This window comes from Phyllobates terribilis, unplaced genomic scaffold (assembly GCF_046119375.1).
Source record: "Phyllobates terribilis strain yellow unplaced genomic scaffold, ASM4611937v1 Scaffold_13__5_contigs__length_258822181, whole genome shotgun sequence".
NCBI classification, from domain to species: domain Eukaryota; kingdom Metazoa; phylum Chordata; class Amphibia; order Anura; family Dendrobatidae; genus Phyllobates; species Phyllobates terribilis.
The window spans coordinates 91887513-91913582 of NW_027362773.1; the positions used below are offsets into that span (position 1 = coordinate 91887513).

General features: G+C 41.3%; 1 protein-coding gene across 3 annotated transcripts in view; it reads right to left on the reverse strand.

Annotated features, from left to right (window-relative positions):
• OSBPL5 (oxysterol binding protein like 5) overlaps positions 1-26070 on the reverse strand; it is a 227944-nt gene that overhangs the window by 36778 nt on the left and 165096 nt on the right. For all 3 annotated transcript variants that reach the window (XM_073658191.1, XM_073658192.1, XM_073658193.1), the window contains exons 11-13: positions 9247-9328; positions 9052-9150; positions 8614-8710 (exon numbers count right to left, since the gene is read on the reverse strand). In XM_073658191.1, the coding sequence (XP_073514292.1) occupies positions 8614-8710; positions 9052-9150; positions 9247-9328 (278 nt within the window). The remainder of the gene's footprint in view (positions 1-8613; positions 8711-9051; positions 9151-9246; positions 9329-26070) is intronic.

The following is a 26070-nucleotide window of genomic DNA, read 5'->3' on the forward strand; positions in this document are numbered from 1 at the left end:
GGGCTGTCACCTCTCTTCAGTTACATGGAGTGACAGAGCCGCGCTGCTTGATACTAGCAGAGGACGTATCCTGGAGGTCAGGGAGAATATATGATTCTGGGATTTGTAGGCCTGTACGTCGAGGAGCGATTTATGCTGGATGTGTGCTGATGTATAGCACATACTGTTGATTTACATACATTTGTACCCCTTTTTTATCAACTTCTTAAAGACTTTTGGTCTGATTTATCTAGACTGGAGGTGCATATGCCAGTTTTAAATAAAGGCTAACTGGAGAACGATGCGCCAAATTCATTAAGAGGCACATGGCACTTAATGAATTTGATGCATTTTCTCAGTGGTGTGAATTTTCTCGCCTGAAATGTTATTCCAGTCAAGCACTAGAGTAGCATTTCTGGAGTAAAGAAAGCTGGCACTTTTAGTGAATTTGATGGGCCCTAGCTCCTCTTCAGCTTTGCCCATTTTGGAAGAGCTGCTTTGAACTGGCGTGAAAAAGTCGCAAATTTTTTGTACAACTTTTCAAAGTGTTTTGCAACAGTTTTCTGGTGGTAAAAGCTTTGATTAATCACCCATCCAAGTCATTTTGGCAGAAAATAGAATTTGACATTAAATATATTGTCACTAAACCGCTGTATAGAGTTACACGGGATCGTTAAAGCTTTTTAAGAATGTAGCATGCAGGAGTCAAGGGGGAAGTACCGGTCTTCTCCTTGAAGGGGTTGTCACATAAACAAAGTTCATTTTAATCAATAGATCTTGGAATAATAATAATTTCCACAATTGGATGTGTTTAAAAAAATGTTCCTGGGATAAGATAATCTTATAAATGTGCCCCTGCTGTGTACTGTGTAATGGCTGTGTCTGACCATGCAGGAACATAGTCTGATCATACCACAGCTCCTGGGCAGGGGAGGAAGCAAAACAGTATACAGACATTACAACACGGGATCACAAACAATTCTTTCTTTAAGGTAAAACATTTTTTATAAACAGGCAGGAAAATGCTTTACTTCACAAAAAGAATCAGCTGTGATCCCGTGTTGTAATGTCTGTATACTCTTTTGCTTCCTCCCCTGCCCAGGAGATGTGGTATGATCAGACCATGTTCCTGCACAGTCAGACACAGCCATTACACAGTACACAGCAGGGGCACATTTATAAGATTATCTCAGAACAGGAACATTTTATTTAACACATCCAATGGTAGAAATTATTATTCCAAGATGTATGGATTAAAATCAACTTTAAAATTAACTTTGTTTGTGGGAAAACACCAATAAATATGCAGGGGTGGCATTCCAAGCCAGCTCCAGCAGCATCCAGGCTGGTACAGATTGCTTCACTGTGCATGCACTGGATGCTGCTGGCGCTGGCTTGGAATGCCACCCCTGCATTACTCCTTTCTGTGCTGTAGGAATGATTCATTTTTGATGTCTGTATTCTTCTTTTCCTAACTGGCAACCAGCAACAAGTTGATGTTAGCGGATCCATTATTATCAGTTTTATGTGAATTTAATACTTTGAGTCCTGAAAAGATTTAATTGACAACTTGATAGTCCCAGAAGCCTTCTTTAATAACACATAAATAATGCTAAAGCTATTCATCAATAACCATATTATTTGGATGATTATGGGTGTTATGTGTTAATGAGGTCATCTGGCCTGGGCTGTTAACACAAGTCTTAATTACAATAAATAAATTATAGTAAGATCAGCTTGTTGGCTGTTTCAAGATAGCGACAAGATATTTATTTACACAGTATGAGCTAAAAAATGAGTCATAATGTAAAGTAATAAAGCGAATTGGCACAATTTTATATTTCTAATTGCTCTTTTCTACAGTGTATAATGACATACAGTAAGTGTAATAATCAAGCAAAATCTAATGCACAATTAGCTGTCCTCAAGTGTCATCTTTCTTTGTGACAATCCTGTGACAATCCCAAGGGGTACAAAAATTTTTTATTATTTTTTGTATGATCTTCAAATGATTTACATAATAACATACAGAGTATTACTCATTATCTGCAACATCAATACTTCTTCCAAGTAGAAAGGAGTCTTTGCAGTTGCCTAAAGAGGACTTTTCACCAGTTTTTGCCTGTTAAACTGGCCACATCCTGAAATACTGGCTGCAGAGCTGAAAAAAAACCATTTCATTTTTAATTTCTCAGCTCCGTTGCGTAGATATTAGCTTGTAAAGTTTAGCTTATGATTTATAAGATTTGCCTCTTGAGATGTGTTTTTTTTCCGCTGCATGACATTGACCTATATACTCTCAATTTTAAGCAGAAGGTGTCATGCAGGTGGAAAAAAAACACGCCCCAAGAAGGTCAGAGAAGTAATGATAGACAGCCCTGATCTCTGCAGCTACTGTGTAAAGTACAGCAGAGCTGAGCGTGATTACAAACACCTCCAGCTTTCATCTCATATTTGTCAGTGTGGGTGAGGGGGCATAGAGCTGAGCTATGTGTCAATACAAACACCTCTGCAGCTGGAGCTCTTCTCTCACAGCACTGTCAGCCTCTACCCCCACACTGACTGTCTTGAGATGAATACTGGAGGTGTTTGTAATCATACTCCACTCTGCTGTACTCTATACACTAGATGCAGACAGCAGGGCTTTCTATCATTACAACTTACAGGAGAAAGCATGTTCTTCTGACCTTTTGGGGGCGTGTTCTTTTTTCTCCTGCATGATGCCTTTTGCTTATGATTGGTCAACATTATGCATGGGGAAAAAAACAAGCCCCTAAAAACAAATCTCTGGCACACAAAGTTCGGATCATCATAAATTTTAACCTAAACTTTACAAGCTAATATCTATGCAATGGAGATGAGAAAGTAAAAAATAACATGTTTTATTCAGCTCTGCAGCCACTGTTGCATGATGTGGCCAGTTTAATATGCTAATACTGGTGAAAGGTTCTGTATAATCCAGCGTAAAGAAGAATAACAGAGGACCATATCATAGGAATGTAGGCACCTCCATGGTGAAACTCACAGTCCCGTTACATGATAGAAAATAAACCAATATTACCTGAATCTAACACGATAAAATGCCCTTGCACAATATCACTAAATATACAAACTTTTAATGTAAACAACTAAGAATTGGGCATACAAAAATGTTGAAAACAGCCATATACATAAAGGACAAGTTAAAACAATGGTGGTTGAGGAGTAGTATTTTCATTATCACCCTGTATACAATCATAGTGTTAGAACCCTCCTGTTTGTTTTTTCCATCTTGTGTTTCGCGGTCACGTGACCATCTCCCTTTATATTCCAGCTCCGCCCTTTTGGCTGTGCTGGACTTCAGTGTTTGACTGTTTCTCTAGCCTGGTGCTTCGGTGCCTTTCTCTGTCAGTTCGCTTGGTCCTTCTGGGACCTCAAGTACCTTTTGTCAGTTTGTCTTATGTTCTGCAACAACTTCTCTGTTGAGGAGGTGTCCCATTTTTGTCCCAGTCCTCAGTTCTTTTAGGGACCCCTCCCTTAATGCTATAGGTCTTCATTCAGACTAGCCTAGGACTAAGGCGGGTCTGTTCGCTAGGAACAGGCGGCCCGCTACATCGTAGGGATTCAGCTTAGTCTTACTGTAGGGACAGACTTCCCCTATCTTTCCTTAGTTCATGTTGCAGATAATAACAGTAAGTCCAGCCCAAAAAAAACTAAAAGGAAAGAAATTCGGGGATCAGTATGGTCTCCATCCAGGATTTGGCTCCACGTCTGCAGGGATTGTCTCTGGAGGTGGCCGAGCTTCAGCAACACATGAGTAGCTGTTCTAGAGTGCATTTTGTTTAACCCAAGGTAGGACTGCCTGATGTTTTCTATGGTAAACAGCAAGATTTTTTTTCCTTTAAAAATGCTTGTTTGTTATATTTTCGTTTGAGACCAAGATCCTCTGGGAATGAATCACAGCGCATTGGTTTTATTATGTCACTTTTGCGCAATGAACCACAGAGGTGGGCCTTTTCTCTCCAACCTATCATCCGTGTTTAAGGTCTGTAGAATTTTTTTTTTCTGTTATGGGTCTATTATATGATGATCCTGATCGAATCTCATCTGCTGAGGCAGAACTCAGGCGTTTGAATCAGGGGTCAGGTGATGTTGAAAATTATTGCACACACTTCAGGAGATGGGCCTCAGTAGTCAAATGGAATGATCCTGCGTTGAAATGTTTATTTCTTGCTGGTCTGAGTGAAAGGGTTAAGGATTTGCTAATTGCATTCCCCGCACCTGAGACTCTGCAGGATGCCATGCAGTTAGCTGTTTGTGTGGACAGGAGACTGAGGTCCAGGGTGAATGAGGTAAAGACTTCTGTAATGTCAGGTTCTAGTCCCCAGAAAATCTGCTCTGACGGCGGAGAACCGATGGAGGTGGGGGCGAAGTCGCTCTCCTCTCAGGAAAGAGACCGGAGGTTCGCTGAGGGATTGTGTCTTTATTGTGGTAAAGCTGACCATTTGATTAAGTATTGTGAGCTTCGTTTAAGTAAAGAAAAAAAAAAAGTCAGTTACACCCTTATAGCTTGTTTACGCTCTGCAGGAGTATTTCTTTCTGGGAGTACTACTTTGCAGGAAAATTTTGATTGAATTTCAGGTATTTGTGGATTGTGGTTCAACACTTAATGAGATTGATAAAGGGTTTTTGGAAAACCTTAAATTGAAATCCAAACCTTTGTCGTCACCTATTTCTGTGATTGCAATTGATAACACTCCCTTGAAATGTATTACTCACAAGGTTGCTGCATTTCCCCTCACTATCAATGGAGTTCACCAAGAAATTTTGGACTTGGTTGTATTAGATAATTTACCCTCTCCGGTCGTTCTTGGTTTGCCTTGGTTAAAACTGCACAATCCTTTATTGGACTGGTCTACTAATGTGATTAAGTCTTGGAGTCCAAAGTGCTATGATAAATGTTGTAATGGTTGCATTGTGGCTGTGGAAAAAAGGGAATTCCCTGTACCTATTCAAAATTTTTGGAAGTTTTTTTCAGAGGAGGAGTCACAAGTTTTACCTCCTCATAGGGATTATGATTGCGCCATTGAGTTTGTTCCTGAAGCTACTCTTCCCAAGAGTCGCTTGTTTAATCTGACTATCCCTGAAAGAAAGGCCTTGGAGGAGTACATACAGACTAGCCTGGCTGCTGGTCACATTAGACCTTCTAAGTTGCCCGTGGCAGTTGGATTTTCTTTCTGGTGATGGCTTTTGGTCTTACCAATGCACCTGCATTTTTTCAGAACCTTACTAATGACGTCCTGAGACCTGTGATTGGTAAGAATGTGGTTGTGTATTTGGATGACATTTTGATTTATTCACCAGATCTAGAGTCCCATTGGCAGAGTGTACATGAAGTTTTGCAGTTATTGAGTGATAATTCACTCTTTGCTAAGCTGGAGAAATGTGAGTTCGCTGTGCAGAAAGTTAGTTTTTTGGGCTACATTGTCTCCAGCGAGGGCTTTGAGATGGACCCTGTGAAGGTTCAGGCTGTGCAGGAATGGCCTAGGCCTATTGGTTTGAAATCTATGCAGAGATTTTTGGGTTTTGCCAATTATTACAGGAAATTCATTAAGAATTTTTCTATAATTGTTAAGCCTCTGACCGATCTCACCAGGAAAGGTGCGAATACAGCCCAGTGGACTACTGAGGCCATTGAAGCGTTTGAGTATCTCAAAGAGAGGTTCAGTTCTGCCCCTATCCTTATGCAGTCTGATGAGACCAAGCCTTTTATAGTTGAGGTTGATGCTTCATTGGTGGGGGCGGAGCAGTTTTGTCTCAGGAGAACAAGGGTGGAGTACATCCTTGTGCCTTCTTTTTGAAAAAAATTTCGGAAACCGAACTGAATTATGATGTTGGAAATCGGGAGTTGCTGGCTATTAAACTCGCGTTTGAACATTAGCGTCATTTTTTGGAAGGCGCTAGATTTCCTATTCAGGTTTTCACAGATCATAAGAATTTGATCTATCTGGATGCTGCCAAGCGCTTGAATGCCCGTCAAGCTAGGTGGGCACTTTTTTTTTCTCGGTTTCATTTTTCTGTTACCTATATCCCTGGTACTAAGAATGTTAAAGCCGATGCTTTATCTCCCAGCTTCTCTCCTACGGTCGGTGCCGAGGAGGAGAAGAGCATTTTACAGAAAGGAGTTGTGGTGGCGGCATTGTACTCTGTTTTGGAGAATGGGATTCTGAAAGCTCAAGATGAGGCTCCATCTAACATTCCCCATGGGAGGTTGTTCGTGCCTAGACCCTTTAGGAGAGATTTGTTTGTGGAGTGTCATGAGTCTCGGTTGGCAGGTCATCCAGGAATTTCGGAGACTAAGAGACTTATCAGTCGCAGTTTTTGGTGGCCTGGATGGCAGAAGGAAGTCATCAAGTGGGTGCGTCAATGTACTGTGTGTGCTAGGTCAAAGGCTTCACATACTCCTGCTGCGGGGTTGCTTTGCCCTCTGGAGGTTCCTAGTGCACCTTGGACGCATCTCACAATGGATTTTCTAACTGATCTGCCCGTGTCCGAGGGTTTTACTGTCATCTGGGTGGTCGTGGACCGTTTTAGTAAGATGTGTCATTTAGTTCCATTCATTAAGTTGCCCTGCGCCAAGACACTCGCTAAGGCATTTGATAAGGAGATTGTCAAGCTCCATGGCATTCCCACGGATATTGTTTCTGATAGAGGACCTCAGTTTGTGGCTCGCTTTTGGTGTGCTTTTTGTGACAGGTTAGGAGTTCATTTGTCATTTTCGTCTGGTTATCATCCTGAGTCTAATGGACAGACAAAAAGAAAGAACCAGGATGTTGAACAGTTTTCGCGTTGTTTTGTGGCAGACAATCAAGAGGTGTGGTCTGAGTTTCTGCCTCTCGCAGAATTTGCTCTTAACAATCATACATCCTCCTCTGCTGGGTGTTCTCCTTTTTTTGTTGTACTGGGAGACATCCGTCTTTTGGTTCGTTCTCCAAATTGGGGTCGGCGGTGCCGGAGGAGGAGAATTTTTCCGGTGATTTGGAGAGAGTTTTGACTAATGTACGTTGCAACCTTCAAGAGGCTACCAAGAAGTCCAAGAAGTATTTTGACAAGAAACTTAAGGAGGTTTTGTTTACTGTGGGTGACATGGTTTGGTTGTCCTCGAAGAACCTGCGGTTGAGGATTCCCTCTAAAAAACTGGGTCTTAAGTTTGTAGGTCCATTTAAAGTGCTTCAGGTTGTTAACCCGTCTGCTGTTAGGTTGGATGTCCCTACTTCCTGGAAGATTAATCCTGTGTTTCATGTTTCCTTGTTGAAAAAGGCTGACGTATATGATAGAGACGCCACTGTCACAGTTACTCCTGTGGTGGAAGACGGCGAATATGAAATTTCTCGTATCTTGAATTCTAGATGGCATAGAGGAAAATTACAGTATCTTGTCTCCTGGAAGGGTTTCGGTCCCAAAGACAACTCCTGGGTAAGGACGGATGATGTCTCTGCTCCTAGGCTTGTTAAAGCTTTCCACAAGAGGTTTCTGGATAGGCCTGGGCCTGGAGGATCCTCATAAAAGAGGGGGTACTGTTAGAACCCTCCTGTTTGTTTTTTCCATCTTGTGTTTTGCGGTCACGTGACCATCTGCCTTTATATTCCAGCTCCGGCCTTTTGGCTGTGCTGGACTTCAGTGTTTGACTGTTTCTCTAGCCTGGTGCTTCGGTGCCTTTCTCTGTCAGTTCGTTTGGTCCTTCTGGGACCTGTAGTACTTTTTATCAGTTTATCTTTTTGTGTTCTGCAACAACTTCTCTGTTTAGGAGGTGTCCCATTTTTGTCCCAGTCCTTAGTTCTTTTAGGGACCCCTCCCTTAATGCTATAGGTCTTCGTTCAGACTAGCTGAGGACTAAGGCGGGTCTGTTCACTAGGAACAGTCAGCCCGCTACATCGTAGGGATTCAGCTTAGTCTTACTGTAGGGATAGCTTTCCCCTATCTTTCCTTAGTTCATGTTGCAGATCATAACACATAGCCTAATATGGTATAAAAGTCAAACTGGGGAACAAGATGCAGTACATATATTGTATAGATATACACAATGAGAATCAAACACAAAAGATATCAAATAGAGTAAAGAAGCCAAATTGGCAACCACATAAGAATAAATAGTATCTGTTCATAGACGCAGGTTTATATTATAGTAAAACAACAACTTCTCCGCCCCTCACTCCAACGTGTGTTTTGCTACATGCTTCCTCAGGGAGTGTAGGGGCGGAGGTGAGCGCTTGTCTTATATAGGTACACAACCTCATTTCTTGTACCATCTAATGGCACATATTTTTAACTTACCATAATGTCATTAATATGGGATATCAGTTTGGCTTTTATACTGTATTTACCTATAATTGTATATGGGGCAATATTAAAAATAATTCTCCTCCCTCTACATCATTTTTAACATGTCCTATGTGCTTATGAATGTTAACATTTTCTGCATGACCAGTTCTGTGCAGCAGAGGATTGTATACTTGGAGATATTGTGCACTAGCATTGTATCCTATTAGATTCAGGTAACTTTGATAATTTATACTTTAAGTATCCGTGTTCTAGGGTGTTTATGTACCCATGGAAGATAATGTTAACATCTGGAATGAAGAAATTAGATGTTACCATAAAATTTGGATTTTGCCAAAATGCTTCCTGTGATACAAAATCCATCCTTCCTGTTACTGACATGAAAGGCCGACACTGGTGGGTGATGACTAACCTGCAAGAAATATGAAAAATGTAGACTACACATAGAGATAACTAGTCATATCCTATATGCTAATTCACAATGATCCTGATTTTGCTAAAAGTCCTGCTCCTCTCAGCTTTCTCATCAATCCATGGAATTTGCAGTTGCTAACATTGCACATCCTTATAAAGAATGCAAACTGAAAATCCTATCTACATGAAGACTGGGAAGAAAAGAAAAAAATATTCCATTACCAATATCAACATGCTCTGAGGTTTGCAGGCCTTGATTTAATCTTTGCCATGAGACCCTCTCACTACTACATACAACCCCTGATCACTTCCCATAAATAAAGCACTAGGATACGTTACCTGTTCTGCTATGTAAAAGGTGTGACTATTTGTCTGTGGATGAAACCAGCAGCAGCGAAATTTCTCTCCCAAAATGGAGTTATACGGCTTCTTTATTCCCTATGAGATTTATGGAGGGAATTAGGAAGAGTCTTAGTCATTACCAGCTAATCTAACTTCTTCTCTAATGATGAAACAAGGTAACATAATTATTACCTTTGGCTTCTTATAAAATCCTGACAAATACCATTTCAGCACTTGCTTCATTCGACAGTAAGGGTCATCTTCCACTGCTGCCCTGAAACCACAATAAATGTTACTTGTAAGATCAGGGAACATAGACTGAAGTTGTGGTATCCTGAACAATTATTATCTTTATAAATAATATGTATCCTCCTGTACACATAACAGTGGTGTAATAGCTAATGAGCAGAATTATATAGAAATGTAGGAAGGACACAGTACTTGACTCCCTAGCTGTTACATCCCCTCTTGGTTCTTCTATTTAAAACTTTTTGCTGATTAAAAGAAAAAAAGCCAAATCATAGTCCCAAATGACTTGTCCTGAAGTTTAGTGCAAGTTAGTCGCGTACGACCAGCTACAGAAAATCAAACACATTTAACATTTTGACTCTGTGCTGCAGTTGCATTCAGTTGCAATGTGACTCCATAGTAAATCATTAGATGTGATGTCGCCATATGGCCTTAGCCTTATTGTATTTGGTTTCCCTATTGCTGGTGTGCTTTTGTTGTATTGTTTCTGATCGTGACCCCAACTTCATCTTACTCTGCTGTTCCCCCTGGTTCTGACGTCGGCTAGCTTGACTCTCCATTGCCTGACATCTTGGTACCTGACCCCTGTTCTTGACTATGGTCGTGTCTGTATATTTTGTTATCTTCTTGTGTCTCCTGTTACTGACTCTACTAGTTTGACCAACTCGTGCCTCAGTCTCTCTCCTCCGGCCACCAGCTTCTTCTGTGATCATAACCTAGGAGGTCTTGTTTTTAAGTCCAGATCACTGGGGTAAAAGGTAAAGGCCAGGGATCCTCTGTGTCAAGTCTGTCAGGGGTTGCTTTTTTGAGCCAACGACCTCAGACCAATCCTTACACTAGCAGCCTTCCCAACCTATGGGAACACTAAAAAGTCAAGTGCTCATCACTTAAATATGCACTAATGTATTTTAGATATTTATGTAACAAATACCTAAATGCAGGGAGGACATAGATAGAGTCTTCACTTATGCTTTTTTTAATTGCATTGAACAAACTTTGTGGTATACAGTACAGACCAAAAGTTTGGACACACCTTCTCATTTAAAGATTTTTCTGTATTTTCATGACTATGAAAATTGTACATTCACACTGAAGGCATCAAAACTATGAATTACCACATGTGGAATTATATACTTAACAAAAAAGTGTGAAACAACTGAAAATATGTCTTATATTCTAGGTTCTTCAAAGTAGCCACCTTTTGCTTTGATGACTACTTTGCACACTCTTGGCATTCTCTTGATGAGCTTCAAGAGGTAGTCACCGGAAATGGTTTTCACTTCACAGGTGTGCCCTGTCAGGTTTAATAAGTGGGATTTCTTGCCTTATAAATGGGGTTGGGACCATCAGTTGTGTTGTGCAGAAGTCTTGTGGATACACAGCTGATAGTCCTACTGAATAGACTGTTAGAATTTGTATTATGGAAAGAAAAAAGCAGCTAAGTAAAGAAAAACGAGTGGCCATCATTACTTTAAGAAATGAAGGTCAGTCAGTCCGAAAAATTGGGCAAACTTTGAAAGTGTCCCCAAGTGCAGTTGCAAAAACCATCAAGTGCTACAAAGAAACTGGCTCACATGAGGACCGCCCCAGGAAAGGAAGACCAAGAGTCACCTCTGCTTCTGAGGATAAGTTTATCCGAGTCACCAGCCTCAGAAATCGCAGGTTAACAGCAGCTCAGATTAGAGACCAGGTCAATGCCACACAGAGGTCTAGCAGCAGACACATCTATACAACAACTGTTAAGAGGAGACTTTGTGCAGCAGGCCTTCATGGTAAAATAGCTGCTAGGAAACCAGTGCTAAGGACAGGCAACAAGCAGAAGAGACTTGTTTGGGCTAAAGAACACAAAGAATGGACATTAAACCAGTGGAAATCTGTGCATTGGTCTGATGAGTCCAAATTTGAGATCTTTGGTTCCAACCACCATGTCTTTGTGCGACGCAGAAAAGGTGAACGGATGGACTCTACATGCCTGGTTCCCACCGTGAAGCGTGGAGGAGGAGGTGTGATGGTGTGGGGGTGCTTTGCTGGTGACACTGTTGGGGATTTGTTCAAAATTGAAGGCATACTGAACCAGCATGGCTACCACAGCATCTTGCAGCGACATGCTATTCCATCCAGTTTGCGTTTAGTTGGACCATCATTTATTTTTCAACAGGACAATGACCCCAAACACACCTCCAGGCTGTGTAAGGGCTAATTGACCAAGAAGGAGAGTAATGGGGTGCTACGCCAGATGACCTGGCCTCCACAGTCACCAGACCTGAACCCAATCGAGATGGTTTGGGGTGAGCTGGACCGCAGAGTGAAGGCAAAAGGGCCAACAAGTGCTAAGCATCTCTGGGAACTCCTTCAAGATTGTTGGAAGACCATTTCCGGTGACTACCTCTTGAAGCTCATCAAGAGAATGCCAAGAGTGGGCAAAGCAGTCATCAAAGCAAAAGGTGACTACTTTGAAGAACCTAGAATATAAGACATATTTTCAGTTGTTTCACACTTTTTTGTTAAGTATATAATTCCCCATGTGTTAATTCATAGTTTTGATGCCTTCAGTGTGAATGTACAATTTTCAGTCATGAAAATACAGAAAAATCTTTAAATGAGAAGGTGTGTCCAAACTTTTGGTCTGTACTGTATGTCGGCACCATATGAAAAATGGAAACTTGCCACAAATATTGTCTATCGCTGCTATTTAAGGAGTGCTGACTCTTTTTATTGTCACTCTGGAGCCATTTTTCTGAGTTTCTTTCCACCATTTCCCAATGCCTCGCTATCACACTGCAATATTCTATTTCATTTCCATTTTTACAGCATGAAGTAAATGATAATGAGCCTGAGAGTGATCCTGATGAAGAAGTTATATAACCTTAACTACATTCAATTAGCCAGGTAAGCTTAGAAAACTGCAAGACTCGTCCTTTTCCTGCCAGGAGCTTCGGAGTCTGTTCAGGAAAAACCTACAGTAATTCTCAGGTAATTGTTGGAATATTACTGCGCAGCTCAATTATGAATCTAACAATAAAAAATGTTTCTATATAAAAGAACAAATCCCTGGAGGAATTTATGGTTTCCAGAAATTCTATGAGCAAAGTAGATCAGACCTGTTTTCTGCCTGATGATCCTGTCACAAAACATCTGTCTGATGGATTATGATTAGGAGAATCTTATACAAAGATCATAAAATTCCTACACAGAGGTAGGTTGTAGAGTTAGTCTCTATTCAATAGATTTTATTAATAAACTACCATCAGGTTTTTACACCACTGAGGTTATATAATACATGTGCCAAGGACTGAAATACAGTGTAAGAGGGGCGACAAGAAGGCAATCGAACTAGTTCCCTGGATCAACGTCCCATCACAGAACCTGGTACCCATATTCTCTAAGATATATTTATCAAAAAGGCATCCAGCCTGTCCTTTAACTTGATGGGGAATTTACATACAATATCCTGTGGCAGAGTCCAATAGTTTCACTGCTTGTACAGTAAAGAATCCATAGTCTCACTGCTTGTACAGTAAAGAATCTATAGTTTTACTGGTCTTACACTAAAGAATCACTGCCTGTGATTAGGATTAAACATTCTATCCTTAAGACGTACAGGATGCCCTGACACTTCATCTAAATACCCTAGTCAAATCAGAGGAGCTTATTGGTGACCCAGGCACCATAAGTAATTGTTATCATAGGACTCTGTATGGAAGTGCTTTGGTATTTGCTATACCATACTGTATATTATAATTTTTAGGAAATATATGAAAAAATGATGGTATTTGGTGCTAGCGCAGGTCTGATATTTCAGCTCTGAATTCCATTTGCATGGTATATAGGCCCAGATTCATCAAGGCTGGCTATTTTCATGCTGCTTTAGTCTTGATGAGGGGGTGTGTTGGAGTCAAAATGCATTAAGAGGCGCATGCCTTATGAATTAGACGAAGTGTGGCATCTCACCCACCTCCGCCTCACCCATAGCTCAGCTCACATTTTGACAGAGAGGGGAAATAATAGGGTGAAAATACCAAAAGTCGCAAAATTTTTGCGCAACTCCAAGTTGCAAAAAAATATTGTGACTTTTCAAAGCTTAAGCTTAGGTGAATCAGGGCCAGAGTGTTTGGTACTGAACAGTATTTTTATTATCAGAAATCTTTAATTATTTTTGGCCTCAAAATGAGGGAATATATACAGTGTATAGTAAAGAATAGCAATATTACTTGGACACTGTATGGCAGTAGTGTGATATTTGCTGTATAAGAGTGAACAGCAATATTAATTGGGAACTGTTTGGTGGCGATATACTATACAGTCTGTAGAACCAAACAGCACTATTCAGACACTAAATGGTTAAAGTGTGAAATATAGAGTATAGCTGTCACGGGTGTGTCAGAAGTGACAGTCGCCCTGCGGTTGGTTGCAGGAGATCTCTACATTTGGCATTACAGACATCTTATTAGAGGCTGGCTGTCTCTAGGACCCAGCAGCTACCTTCCTCTGGCTACTTAACTCCCTGGTCTGGGTGTATAAATACCTGCTGTGTATCAGAGGGAGGTGCTGGCAATGTTCATTTCTACTTGTGAAGGCTTTAGCAAGTGCAGTACTGCTTCCTCTCTGGTGCTTGAGGTAGTGTGCGCATTTGTCTGGAGACGTCTAAAGCTAAGCAATTTCCCCTGTTTGTCTTCCCTTGTTGTCTTTAGTGTTCAGTGGGGATCGAGTAGTGCTCATCTCCTCCCTTCCCTAGCCTGAGTCTAACGCCAAGGAAAGACAGGGCGAGGAACGCGTGCGGCGATTGGTGAAGAGCCAATATCGGGTCGATAGTTGAGACAGGGTGACACTAGACCAGATTAGGAGGTCTCTACTTCCCTCTTTCCCTACAGTCTGGGCTCCCTTTCCATTTTTCCTCTGTGTTGCACTAAGTCTTTCCCACACCTTGTGTGAAATTAGCACTATTATTTGAGTGGGTAGTAAGGTACATGTTGGATATCATCTAATTGCACTATTATTTGTGCCCTGCATGAGGGATTATTGGACTATTGTTTGAGCTCTGTATGGGGGTATCTGGTGTGTAGAATGCTATAGAATTATGTCTCCCCTGTATGGGGTAGTATGGTATTGGGGAGAGGCAATTAAAGACAGCTAAGAGTATGTCCTGGTTGCAGCATAGTATCTACATCCCAGTACGTTGTTAGATACATACGATCGCTCTAAATCTGCCTATTTGTTCTCTACCACAATGGAACAATTCTGTTACATTTAGGTTCCATTTGCTGAGAGTCAGAAGTCACTTATCATGGTGCTGCTCAGCCTTTAGTGCTGTCTGATGTAAATGTAGCTGCTTTTGATCAGAGTGATGGGCCCATAATTGAATGACTCTTTTCAAGATAATCAAATAGGCCAAAGACAATGCAGAAAGACATCTGCTATTCATCATCCAGCTTTTAATGGACTGCTAGAGTGTAATCCAGACAAGCGTCTGAGAGTCGACCTTCCATCTCTATAAGGTCAAGAAATAATGAGCAAAACCCAACTCTTTTTAGCGGATGGCCGGAGGAGCGCAACAACACAAATCCATCTAACTGCAAACACACAGGGCCAAAACTTAGCAGAAGACGAATGAAACCAGATAAATATAGGACTTGCTTCCTGCAGACATGAGATAATATTGAGTTTTTATTTTCTAATAACATCACTGCCCCTGGCTATAAAACTGATTGGCCATAGCTGACATAACTCCCTTATAAATGGCAGTATCATTCATGGAGCCTCATGGGGAGGAACAGTCGGAGGTGGAACCTGAAGTCATTGTGTAATCATCTCAATTCTTGTGTTTTTTATTAGGAAGAGAAAAGAAAGCTACTGCCGGATTTATCATCTGACCACAGACTATCTCCTGGGAAAACAGGATCGGACATTTCAATTCAAACTGCCCAATCCTTATATTTTCCGACATCATCTGTGAAGGCCCATACACAATAGATGGTCAGCCACTCTGGCCAATGTGGCCAACTTTCATCTGATGTTTGTGGGGGGGCTTTAGTTACAGCTTTTATTATACAAACGGGCTGCATGCACATTTCAACCATGCCCCAAGCAGCTTAGCTGAGGTTATAATAGAACAGGGGGCTGTTCTACATAAAATAACTGCACAGTGCCTGGTGTAAAGACTATACTTCTTACAATGCAAATCACCAGAGGATTGTGCAGAGTGAGAGAAGCTCTGGAGTTTGTGGCCTGTTCACTCTTATGCTACAAAATTGGCATAAAGTAAATGATATATTACCGCCAATGACCATTAACTAAAAGAGCAGAAGAGTGAGTGCAGCTCTGGAGTATAATACATGATAAAACTAAGGATCAGTACAGAATAAGAAATGTAATGTATGTACACAGTGACTGAACCAGCAGAATAGTGAGTGCAGCTCTGGAGTATAATACAGGATATAACTCAGGATCAGTACAGGATCAGTAATGTAATGTATGTACACAGTGACTGCACCAGCAGAATATGAGTGCAGCTCTGGAGTATAATACAGGATGTAACTCAGGATCAGTAATGTAATGTATGTACACAGTGACTGCACCAGCAGAATAGTGAGTGCAGCTCTGGAGTATAATACAGGATGTAACACAGGATCAGTAATGTAATGTATGTACACAGTGACTGCACCAGCAGAATAGTGAGTGCAGCTCTGGGGTATAATACAGGAGGTAACTCAGGATCAGTAATGTAATGTATGTACACAGTGACTGCACCAGCAGAATAGTGACTGCAGCTCTGGAGTATAATGCAGGATGTAACTCAGGATCAGTAATGTAATGTATGTACACAGTGACTGCACTAGCAGAATAGTGAGTGCAGCTCTGGAGTATGATACAGGATGTAACTCAGGATCAGTACAGGATCAGTAATGTAATGTATGTACACAGTGACTCCACAAGTAGAATAGTGAGTGCAGCTCTGGAGTAAAACACAGGATGTAACCCAGGATCAGTACAGGATAAGTAATGTAATGTATGTACACAGTGACTGCACCAGCAGAATAGTGAGTGCTGCCCTGGAGTATAATACAGGATATAACTCAGGATCAGTACAGTATCAGTAATGTAATGTATGTACACAGTGACTGCACCAGCAGAATAGTGAGTGTAGCTCTGGAGTATAATACAGGATGTAACTCAGGATCAGTAATGTAATGTATGTACACAGTGACTGCACCAGCAGAATAGTGAGTGCAGCTCTGGAGTATAATACAGGATATAACTCAGGATCAGTAATGTAATGTATGTACACAGTGACTGCACCAGCAGAATATGAGTGCAGCTCTGGAGTATAATACAGGATGTAACTCAGGATCAGTACAGGATCAGTAATGTAATGTATGTACACAGTGACTACACCAGCAGAATAGTGAGTGCAGCTCTGGAGTATAATACAGGATGTAACTCAGGATCAGTACAGGATCAGTAATGTAATGTATGTACACAGTGACTGCACCAGCAGAATATGAGTGCAGCTCTGGAGTATAATACAGGATGTAACTCAGGATCAGTACAGGATCAGTAATGTAATGTATGTACACAGTGACTGCACCAGCAGAATAGTGAGTGCTGCCCTGGAGTATAATACAGGATGTAACTCAGGATCAGTACAGGATCAGTAATGTAATGTATGTACACAGTGACTACACCAGCAGAATAGTGAGTGCAGCTCTGGAGTATAATACAGGATGTAACTCAGGATCAGTACAGGATCAGTAATGTAATGTATGTACACAGTGACTGCACCAGCAGAATAGTAAGTGCAGCTCTGGAGTATAATACAGGATGTAACTTAGGATCAGTACAGGATCAGTAATGTAATGTATGTACACAGTGACTGCACCAGCAGAATAGTGAGTGCAGCTCTGGAGTATAATACAGGATGTAACTCAGGATTAGTACAGGATAAGTAATGTAATGTATGTACACAGTGACTGCACCAGCAGAATATGAGTGCAGCTCTGGAGTATAATACAGGATGTAACTCAGGATCAGTAATGTAATGTACGTACACAGTGACTGCACCAGCAGAATAGTGAGCGCAGCTCTGGAGTATAATACAGGAGGTAACTCAGGATCAGTAATGTAATGTATATACACAGTGACTGCACCAGCAGAATAGTGAGTGTAGCTCTGGAGTATAATACAGGATGTAACTCAGGATCAGTAATGTAATGTATGTACACAGTGACTGCACCAGCAGAATAGTGAGTGCAGCTCTGGGGTATATTACAGGAGGTAACTCAGGATCAGTAATGTAATGTATGTACACAGTGACTGCACCAGCAGAATAGTGACTGCAGCTCTGGAGTATAATGCAGGATGTAACTCAGGATCAGTAATGTAATGTATGTACACAGTGACTGCACCAGCAGAATAGTGAGTGCAGCTCTGGAGTATGATACAGGATGTAACTCAGGATCAGTACAGGATCAGTAATGTAATGTATGTACACAGTGACTCCACAAGTAGAATAGTGAGTGCAGCTCTGGAGTAAAACACAGGATGTAACCCAGGATCAGTACAGGATAAGTAATGTAATGTATGTACACAGTGACTGCACCAGCAGAATAGTGAGTGCTGCCCTGGAGTATAATACAGGATATAACTCAGGATCAGTACAGTATCAGTAATGTAATGTATGTACACAGTGACTGCACCAGCAGAATAGTGAGTGTAGCTCTGGAGTATAATACAGGATGTAACTCAGGATCAGTAATGTAATGTATGTACACAGTGACTGCACCAGCAGAATAGTGAGTGTAGCTCTGGAGTATAATACAGGATGTAACTCAGGATCAGTAATGTAATGTATGTACACAGTGACTGCACCAGCAGAATAGTGAGTGCAGCTCTGGAGTATAATACAGGATATAACTCAGGATCAGTAATGTAATGTATGTACACAGTGACTGCACCAGCAGAATATGAGTGCAGCTCTGGAGTATAATACAGGATGTAACTCAGGATCAGTACAGGATCAGTAATGTAATGTATGTACACAGTGACTACACCAGCAGAATAGTGAGTGCAGCTCTGGAGTATAATACAGGATGTAACTCAGGATCAGTACAGGATCAGTAATGTAATGTATGTACACAGTGACTGCACCAGCAGAATATGAGTGCAGCTCTGGAGTATAATACAGGATGTAACTCAGGATCAGTACAGGATCAGTAATGTAATGTATGTACACAGTGACTGCACCAGCAGAATAGTGAGTGCTGCCCTGGAGTATAATACAGGATGTAACTCAGGATCAGTACAGGATCAGTAATGTAATGTATGTACACAGTGACTACACCAGCAGAATAGTGAGTGCAGCTCTGGAGTATAATACAGGATGTAACTCAGGATCAGTACAGGATCAGTAATGTAATGTATGTACACAGTGACTGCACCAGCAGAATAGTAAGTGCAGCTCTGGAGTATAATACAGGATGTAACTTAGGATCAGTACAGGATCAGTAATGTAATGTATGTACACAGTGACTGCACCAGCAGAATAGTGAATGCAGCTCTGGAGTATAATACAGGATGTAACTCAGGATTAGTACAGGATAAGTAATGTAATGTATGTACACAGTGACTGCACCAGCAGAATATGAGTGCAGCTCTGGAGTATAATACAGGATGTAACTCAGGATCAGTAATGTAATGTACGTACACAGTGACTGCACCAGCAGAATAGTGAGTGTAGCTCTGGAGTATAATACAGGATGTAACTCAGGATCAGTAATGTAATGTATGTACACAGTGACTGCACCAGCAGAATAGTGAGTGTAGCTCTGGAGTATAATACAGGATGTAACTCAGGATCAGTAATGTAATGTATGTACACAGTGACTGCACCAGCAGAATAGTGAGTGCAGCTCTGGAGTATAATACAGGATATAACTCAGGATCAGTACAGGATCAGTAATGTAATGTATGTACACAGTGACTGCACCAGCAGAATATGAGTGCAGCTCTGGGGTATAATACAGGATGTAACTCAGGATCAGTAATGTAATGTACGTACACAGTGACTGCACCAGCAGAATAGTGAGTGCAGCTCTGGAGTATAATACAGGATGTAACTCAGGATCAGTACAGGATCAGTAATGTAATGTATGTACACAGTGACTGCACCAGCAGAATAGTGAGTGCAGCTCTGGGGTATAATACAGGAGGTAACTCAGGATCAGTAATGTAATGTATGTACACAGTGACTGCATCAGCAGAATAGTGAGTGCAGCTCTGGAGTATAATGCAGGATGTAACTCAGGATCAGTAATGTAATGTATGTACACAGTGACTGCACCAGCAGAATAGTGAGTGCAGCTCTGGAGTATAATACAGGATGTAACTCAGGATTAGTAATGTAATGTATGTACACAGTGACTGCACCAGCAGAATAGTGAGTGCAGCTCTGGAGTATGATACAGGATGTAACTCAGGATCAGTACAGGATCAGTAATGTAATGTATGTACACAGTGACTCCACAAGTAGAATAGTGAGTGCAGCTCTGGAGTAAAACACAGGATGTAACTCAGGATAAGTAATGTAATGTATGTACATAGTGACTGCACCAGCAGAATAGTGAGTGCTGCCCTGGAGTATAATACAGGATGTAACTCAGGATCAGTAATGTAATGTATGTACACAGTGACTGCACCAGCAGAATAGTGAGTGCAGCTCTGGAGTATAATACAGGATATAACTCAGGATTAGTACAGGATAAGTAATGTAATGTATGTGCACAGTGACTGCACCAGCAGAATAGTGAGTGCAGCTCTGGAGTATAATACAGGATATAACTCAGGATCAGTACAGGATCAGTAATGTAATGTACGTACACAGTGACTGCACCAGCAGAATAGTGAGTGCAGCTCTGGAGTATAATAAAGGATGTAACTCAGGATCAGTACAGGATCAGTAATGTAATGTATGTACACAGTGACTGCACCAGCAGAATAGTGAGTGCAGCTCTGGGGTATAATACAGGAGGTAACTCAGGATCAGTAATGTAATGTATGTACACAGTGACTGCATCAGCAGAATAGTGAGTGCAGCTCTGGAGTATAATGCAGGATGTAACTCAGGATCAGTAATGTAATGTATGTACACAGTGACTCCACAAGTAGAATAGTGAGTGTAGCTCTGGAGTATAATACAGGATGTAACTCAGGATCAGTAATGTAATGTATGTACACAGTGACTGCACCAGCAGAATAGTGAGTGCAGCTCTGGAGTATAATACAGGATATAACTCAGGATCAGTACAGGATCAGTAATGTAATGTATGTACACAGTGACTGCACCAGCAGAATATGAGTGCAGCTCTGGAGTATAATACAGGATGTAACTCAGGATCAGTACAGGATCAGTAATGTAATGTATGTACACAGTGACTGCACCAGCAGAATAGTGAGTGCTGCCCTGGAGTATAATACAGGATGTAACTCAGGATCAGTACAGGATCAGTAATGTAATGTATGTACACAGTGACTACACCAGCAGAATAGTGAGTGCAGCTCTGGAGTATAATACAGGATGTAACTTAGGATCAGTACAGGATCAGTAATGTAATGTATGTACACAGTGACTGCACCAGCAGAATAGTAAGTGCAGCTCTGGAGTATAATACAGGATGTAACTCAGGATCAGTACAGGATCAGTAATGTAATGTATGTACACAGTGACTGCACCAGCAGAATAGTGAGTGCAGCTCTGGAGTATAATACAGGATATAACTCAGGATTAGTACAGGATAAGTAATGTAATGTATGTACACAGTGACTGCACCAGCAGAATATGAGTGCAGCTCTGGAGTATAATACAGGATGTAACTCAGGATCAGTAATGTAATGTACGTACACAGTGACTGCACCAGCAGAATAGTGAGCGCAGCTCTGGAGTATAATACAGGAGGTAACTCAGGATCAGTAATGTAATGTATATACACAGTGACTGCACCAGCAGAATAGTGAGTGTAGCTCTGGAGTATAATACAGGATGTAACTCAGGATCAGTAATGTAATGTATGTACACAGTGACTGCACCAGCAGAATAGTGAGTGTAGCTCTGGAGTATAATACAGGATGTAACTCAGGATCAGTAATGTAATGTATGTACACAGTGACTGCACCAGCAGAATAGTGAGTGCAGCTCTGGAGTATAATACAGAATATAACTCAGGATCAGTACAGGATCAGTAATGTAATGTATGTACACAGTGACTGCACCAGCAGAATATGAGTGCAGCTCTGGGGTATAATACAGGATGTAACTCAGGATCAGTAATGTAATGTACGTACACAGTGACTGCACCAGCAGAATAGTGAGTGCAGCTCTGGAGTATAATACAGGATATAACTCAGGATCAGTACAGGATCAGTAATGTAATGTATGTACACAGTGACTGCACCAGCAGAATATGAGTGCAGCTCTGGGGTATAATACAGGAGGTAACTCAGGATCAGTAATGTAATGTATGTACACAGTGACTGCATCAGCAGAATAGTGAGTGCAGCTCTGGAGTATAATGCAGGATGTAACTCAGGATCAGTAATGTAATGTATGTACACAGTGACTGCACCAGCAGAATAGTGAGTGCAGCTCTGGAGTATAATACAGGATGTAACTCAGGATTAGTAATGTAATGTATGTACACAGTGACTGCACCAGCAGAATAGTGAGTGCAGCTCTGGAGTATGATACAGGATGTAACTCAGGATCAGTACAGGATCAGTAATGTAATGTATGTACACAGTGACTCCACAAGTAGAATAGTGAGTGCAGCTCTGGAGTAAAACACAGGATGTAACTCAGGATCAGTACAGCATAAGTAATGTAATGTATGTACATAGTGACTGCACCAGCAGAATAGTGAGTGCTGCCCTGGAGTATAATACAGGATGTAACTCAGGATCAGTAATGTAATGTATGTACACAGTGACTGCACCAGCAGAATAGTGAGTGCAGCTCTGGAGTATAATACAGGATATAACTCAGGATTAGTACAGGATAAGTAATGTAATGTATGTGCACAGTGACTGCACCAGCAGAATAGTGAGTGCAGCTCTGGAGTATAATACAGGATATAACTCAGGATCAGTACAGGATCAGTAATGTAATGTACGTACACAGTGACTGCACCAGCAGAATAGTGAGTGCAGCTCTGGAGTATAATAAAGGATGTAACTCAGGATCAGTACAGGATCAGTAATGTAATGTATGTACACAGTGACTGCACCAGCAGAATAGTGAGTGCAGCTCTGGGGTATAATACAGGAGGTAACTCAGGATCAGTAATGTAATGTATGTACACAGTGACTGCATCAGCAGAATAGTGAGTGCAGCTCTGGAGTATAATGCAGGATGTAACTCAGGATCAGTAATGTAATGTACGTACACAGTGACTGCACCAGCAGAATAGTGAGTGCAGCTCTGGAGTATAATACAGGATATAACTCAGGATCAGTACAGGATCAGTAATGTAATGTATGTACACAGTGACTGCACCAGCAGAATATGAGTGCAGCTCTGGGGTATAATACAGGAGGTAACTCAGGATCAGTAATGTAATGTATGTACACAGTGACTGCATCAGCAGAATAGTGAGTGCAGCTCTGGAGTATAATGCAGGATGTAACTCAGGATCAGTAATGTATGTACACAGTGACTGCACCAGCAGAATAGTGAGTGCAGCTCTGGAGTATAATACAGGATGTAACTCAGGATTAGTAATGTAATGTATGTACACAGTGACTGCACCAGCAGAATAGTGAGTGCAGCTCTGGAGTATGATACAGGATGTAACTCAGGATCAGTACAGGATCAGTAATGTAATGTATGTACACAGTGACTCCACAAGTAGAATAGTGAGTGCAGCTCTGGAGTAAAACACAGGATGTAACTCAGGATCAGTACAGCATAAGTAATGTAATGTATGTACATAGTGACTGCACCAGCAGAATAGTGAGTGCTGCCCTGGAGTATAATACAGGATGTAACTCAGGATCAGTAATGTAATGTATGTACACAGTGACTGCACCAGCAGAATAGTGAGTGCAGCTCTGGAGTATAATACAGGATATAACTCAGGATTAGTACAGGATAAGTAATGTAATGTATGTGCACAGTGACTGCACCAGCAGAATAGTGAGTGCAGCTCTGGAGTATAATACAGGATATAACTCAGGATCAGTACAGGATCAGTAATGTAATGTACGTACACAGTGACTGCACCAGCAGAATAGTGAGTGCAGCTCTGGAGTATAATAAAGGATGTAACTCAGGATCAGTACAGGATCAGTAATGTAATGTATGTACACAGTGACTGCACCAGCAGAATAGTGAGTGCAGCTCTGGGGTATAATACAGGAGGTAACTCAGGATCAGTAATGTAATGTATGTACACAGTGACTGCATCAGCAGAATAGTGAGTGCAGCTCTGGAGTATAATGCAGGATGTAACTCAGGATCAGTAATGTAATGTATGTACACAGTGACTCCACAAGTAGAATAGTGAGTGTAGCTCTGGAGTATAATACAGGATGTAACTCAGGATCAGTAATGTAATGTATGTACACAGTGACTGCACCAGCAGAATAGTGAGTGCAGCTCTGGAGTATAATACAGGATATAACTCAGGATCAGTACAGGATCAGTAATGTAATGTATGTACACAGTGACTGCACCAGCAGAATATGAGTGCAGCTCTGGAGTATAATACAGGATGTAACTCAGGATCAGTACAGGATCAGTAATGTAATGTATGTACACAGTGACTGCACCAGCAGAATAGTGAGTGCTGCCCTGGAGTATAATACAGGATGTAACTCAGGATCAGTAATGTAATGTATGTACACAGTGACTGCACCAGCAGAATAGTGAGTGCAGCTCTGGAGTATAATACAGGATATAACTCAGGATTAGTACAGGATAAGTAATGTAATGTATGTGCACAGTGACTGCACCAGCAGAATAGTGAGTGCAGCTCTGGAGTATAATACAGGATATAACTCAGGATCAGTACAGGATCAGTAATGTAATGTATGTACACAGTGACTGCACCAGCAGAATATGAGTGCAGCTCTGGAGTATAATACAGGATGTAACTCAGGATCAGTAATGTAATGTACATACACAGTGACTGCACCAGCAGAATAGTGAGCGCAGCTCTGGAGTATAATACAGGAGGTAACTCAGGATCAGTAATGTAATGTATGTACACAGTGACTGCACCAGCAGAATAGTGAGTGTAGCTCTGGAGTATAATACAGGATGTAACTCAGGATCAGTAATGTAATGTATGTACACAGTGACTGCATCAGCAGAATAGTGAGTGTAGCTCTGGAGTATAATACAGGATGTAACTCAGGATCAGTAATGTAATGTATGTACACAGTGACTGCACCAGCAGAATAGTGAGTGCAGCTCTGGAGTATAATACAGGATATAACTCAGGATCAGTACAGGATCAGTAATGTAATGTATGTACACAGTGACTGCACCAGCAGAATATGAGTGCAGCTCTGGGGTATAATACAGGATGTAACTCAGGATCAGTAATGTAATGTACGTACACAGTGACTGCATCAGCAGAATAGTGAATGCAGCTCTGGAGTATAATGCAGGATGTAACTCAGGATCAGTAATGTAATGTATGTACACAGTGACTGCACCAGCAGAATAGTGAGTGCAGCTCTGGAGTATAATACAGGATGTAACTCAGGATTAGTAATGTAATGTATGTACACAGTGACTGCACCAGCAGAATAGTGAGTGCAGCTCTGGAGTATAATACAGGATATAACTCAGGATCAGTACAGGATCAGTAATGTAATGTATGTACACAGTGACTGCACCAGCAGAATAGTGAGTGCTGCCCTGGAGTATAATACAGGATGTAACTCAGGATCAGTACAGGATCAGTAATGTAATGTATGTACACATTGACTCCACAAGTAGAATAGTGAGTGCAGCTCTGGAGTAAAACACAGGATGTAACTCAGGATCAGTACAGGATAAGTAATGTAATGTATGTACATAGTGACTGCACCAGCAGAATAGTGAGTGCTGCCCTGGAGTATAATACAGGCTATAACTCAGGATCAGTACAGTATCAGTAATGTAATGTATGTACACAGTGACTGCACCAGCAGAATAGTGAGTGTAGCTCTGGAGTATAATACAGGACGTAACTCAGGATCAGTAATGTAATGTATGTACACAGTGACTGCACCAGCAGAATAGTGAGTGCAGCTCTGGAGTATAATACAGGATATAACTCAGGATCAGTACAGGATCAGTAATGTAATGTATGTACACAGTGACTGCACCAGCAGAATATGAGTGCAGCTCTGGAGTATAATACAGGATGTAACTCAGGATCAGTACAGGATCAGTAATGTAATGTATGTACACAGTGACTGCACCAGCAGAATAGTGAGTGCTGCCCTGGAGTATAATACAGGATGTAACTCAGGATCAGTAATGTAATGTATGTACACAGTGACTGCACCAGCAGAATAGTGAGTGCAGCTCTGGAGTATAATACAGGATATAACTCAGGATTAGTACAGGATAAGTAATGTAATGTATGTGCACAGTGACTGCACCAGCAGAATAGTGAGTGCAGCTCTGGAGTATAATACAGGATATAACTCAGGATCAGTAATGTAATGTATGTACACAGTGACTGCACCAGCAGAATATGAGTGCAGCTCTGGAGTATAATACAGGAT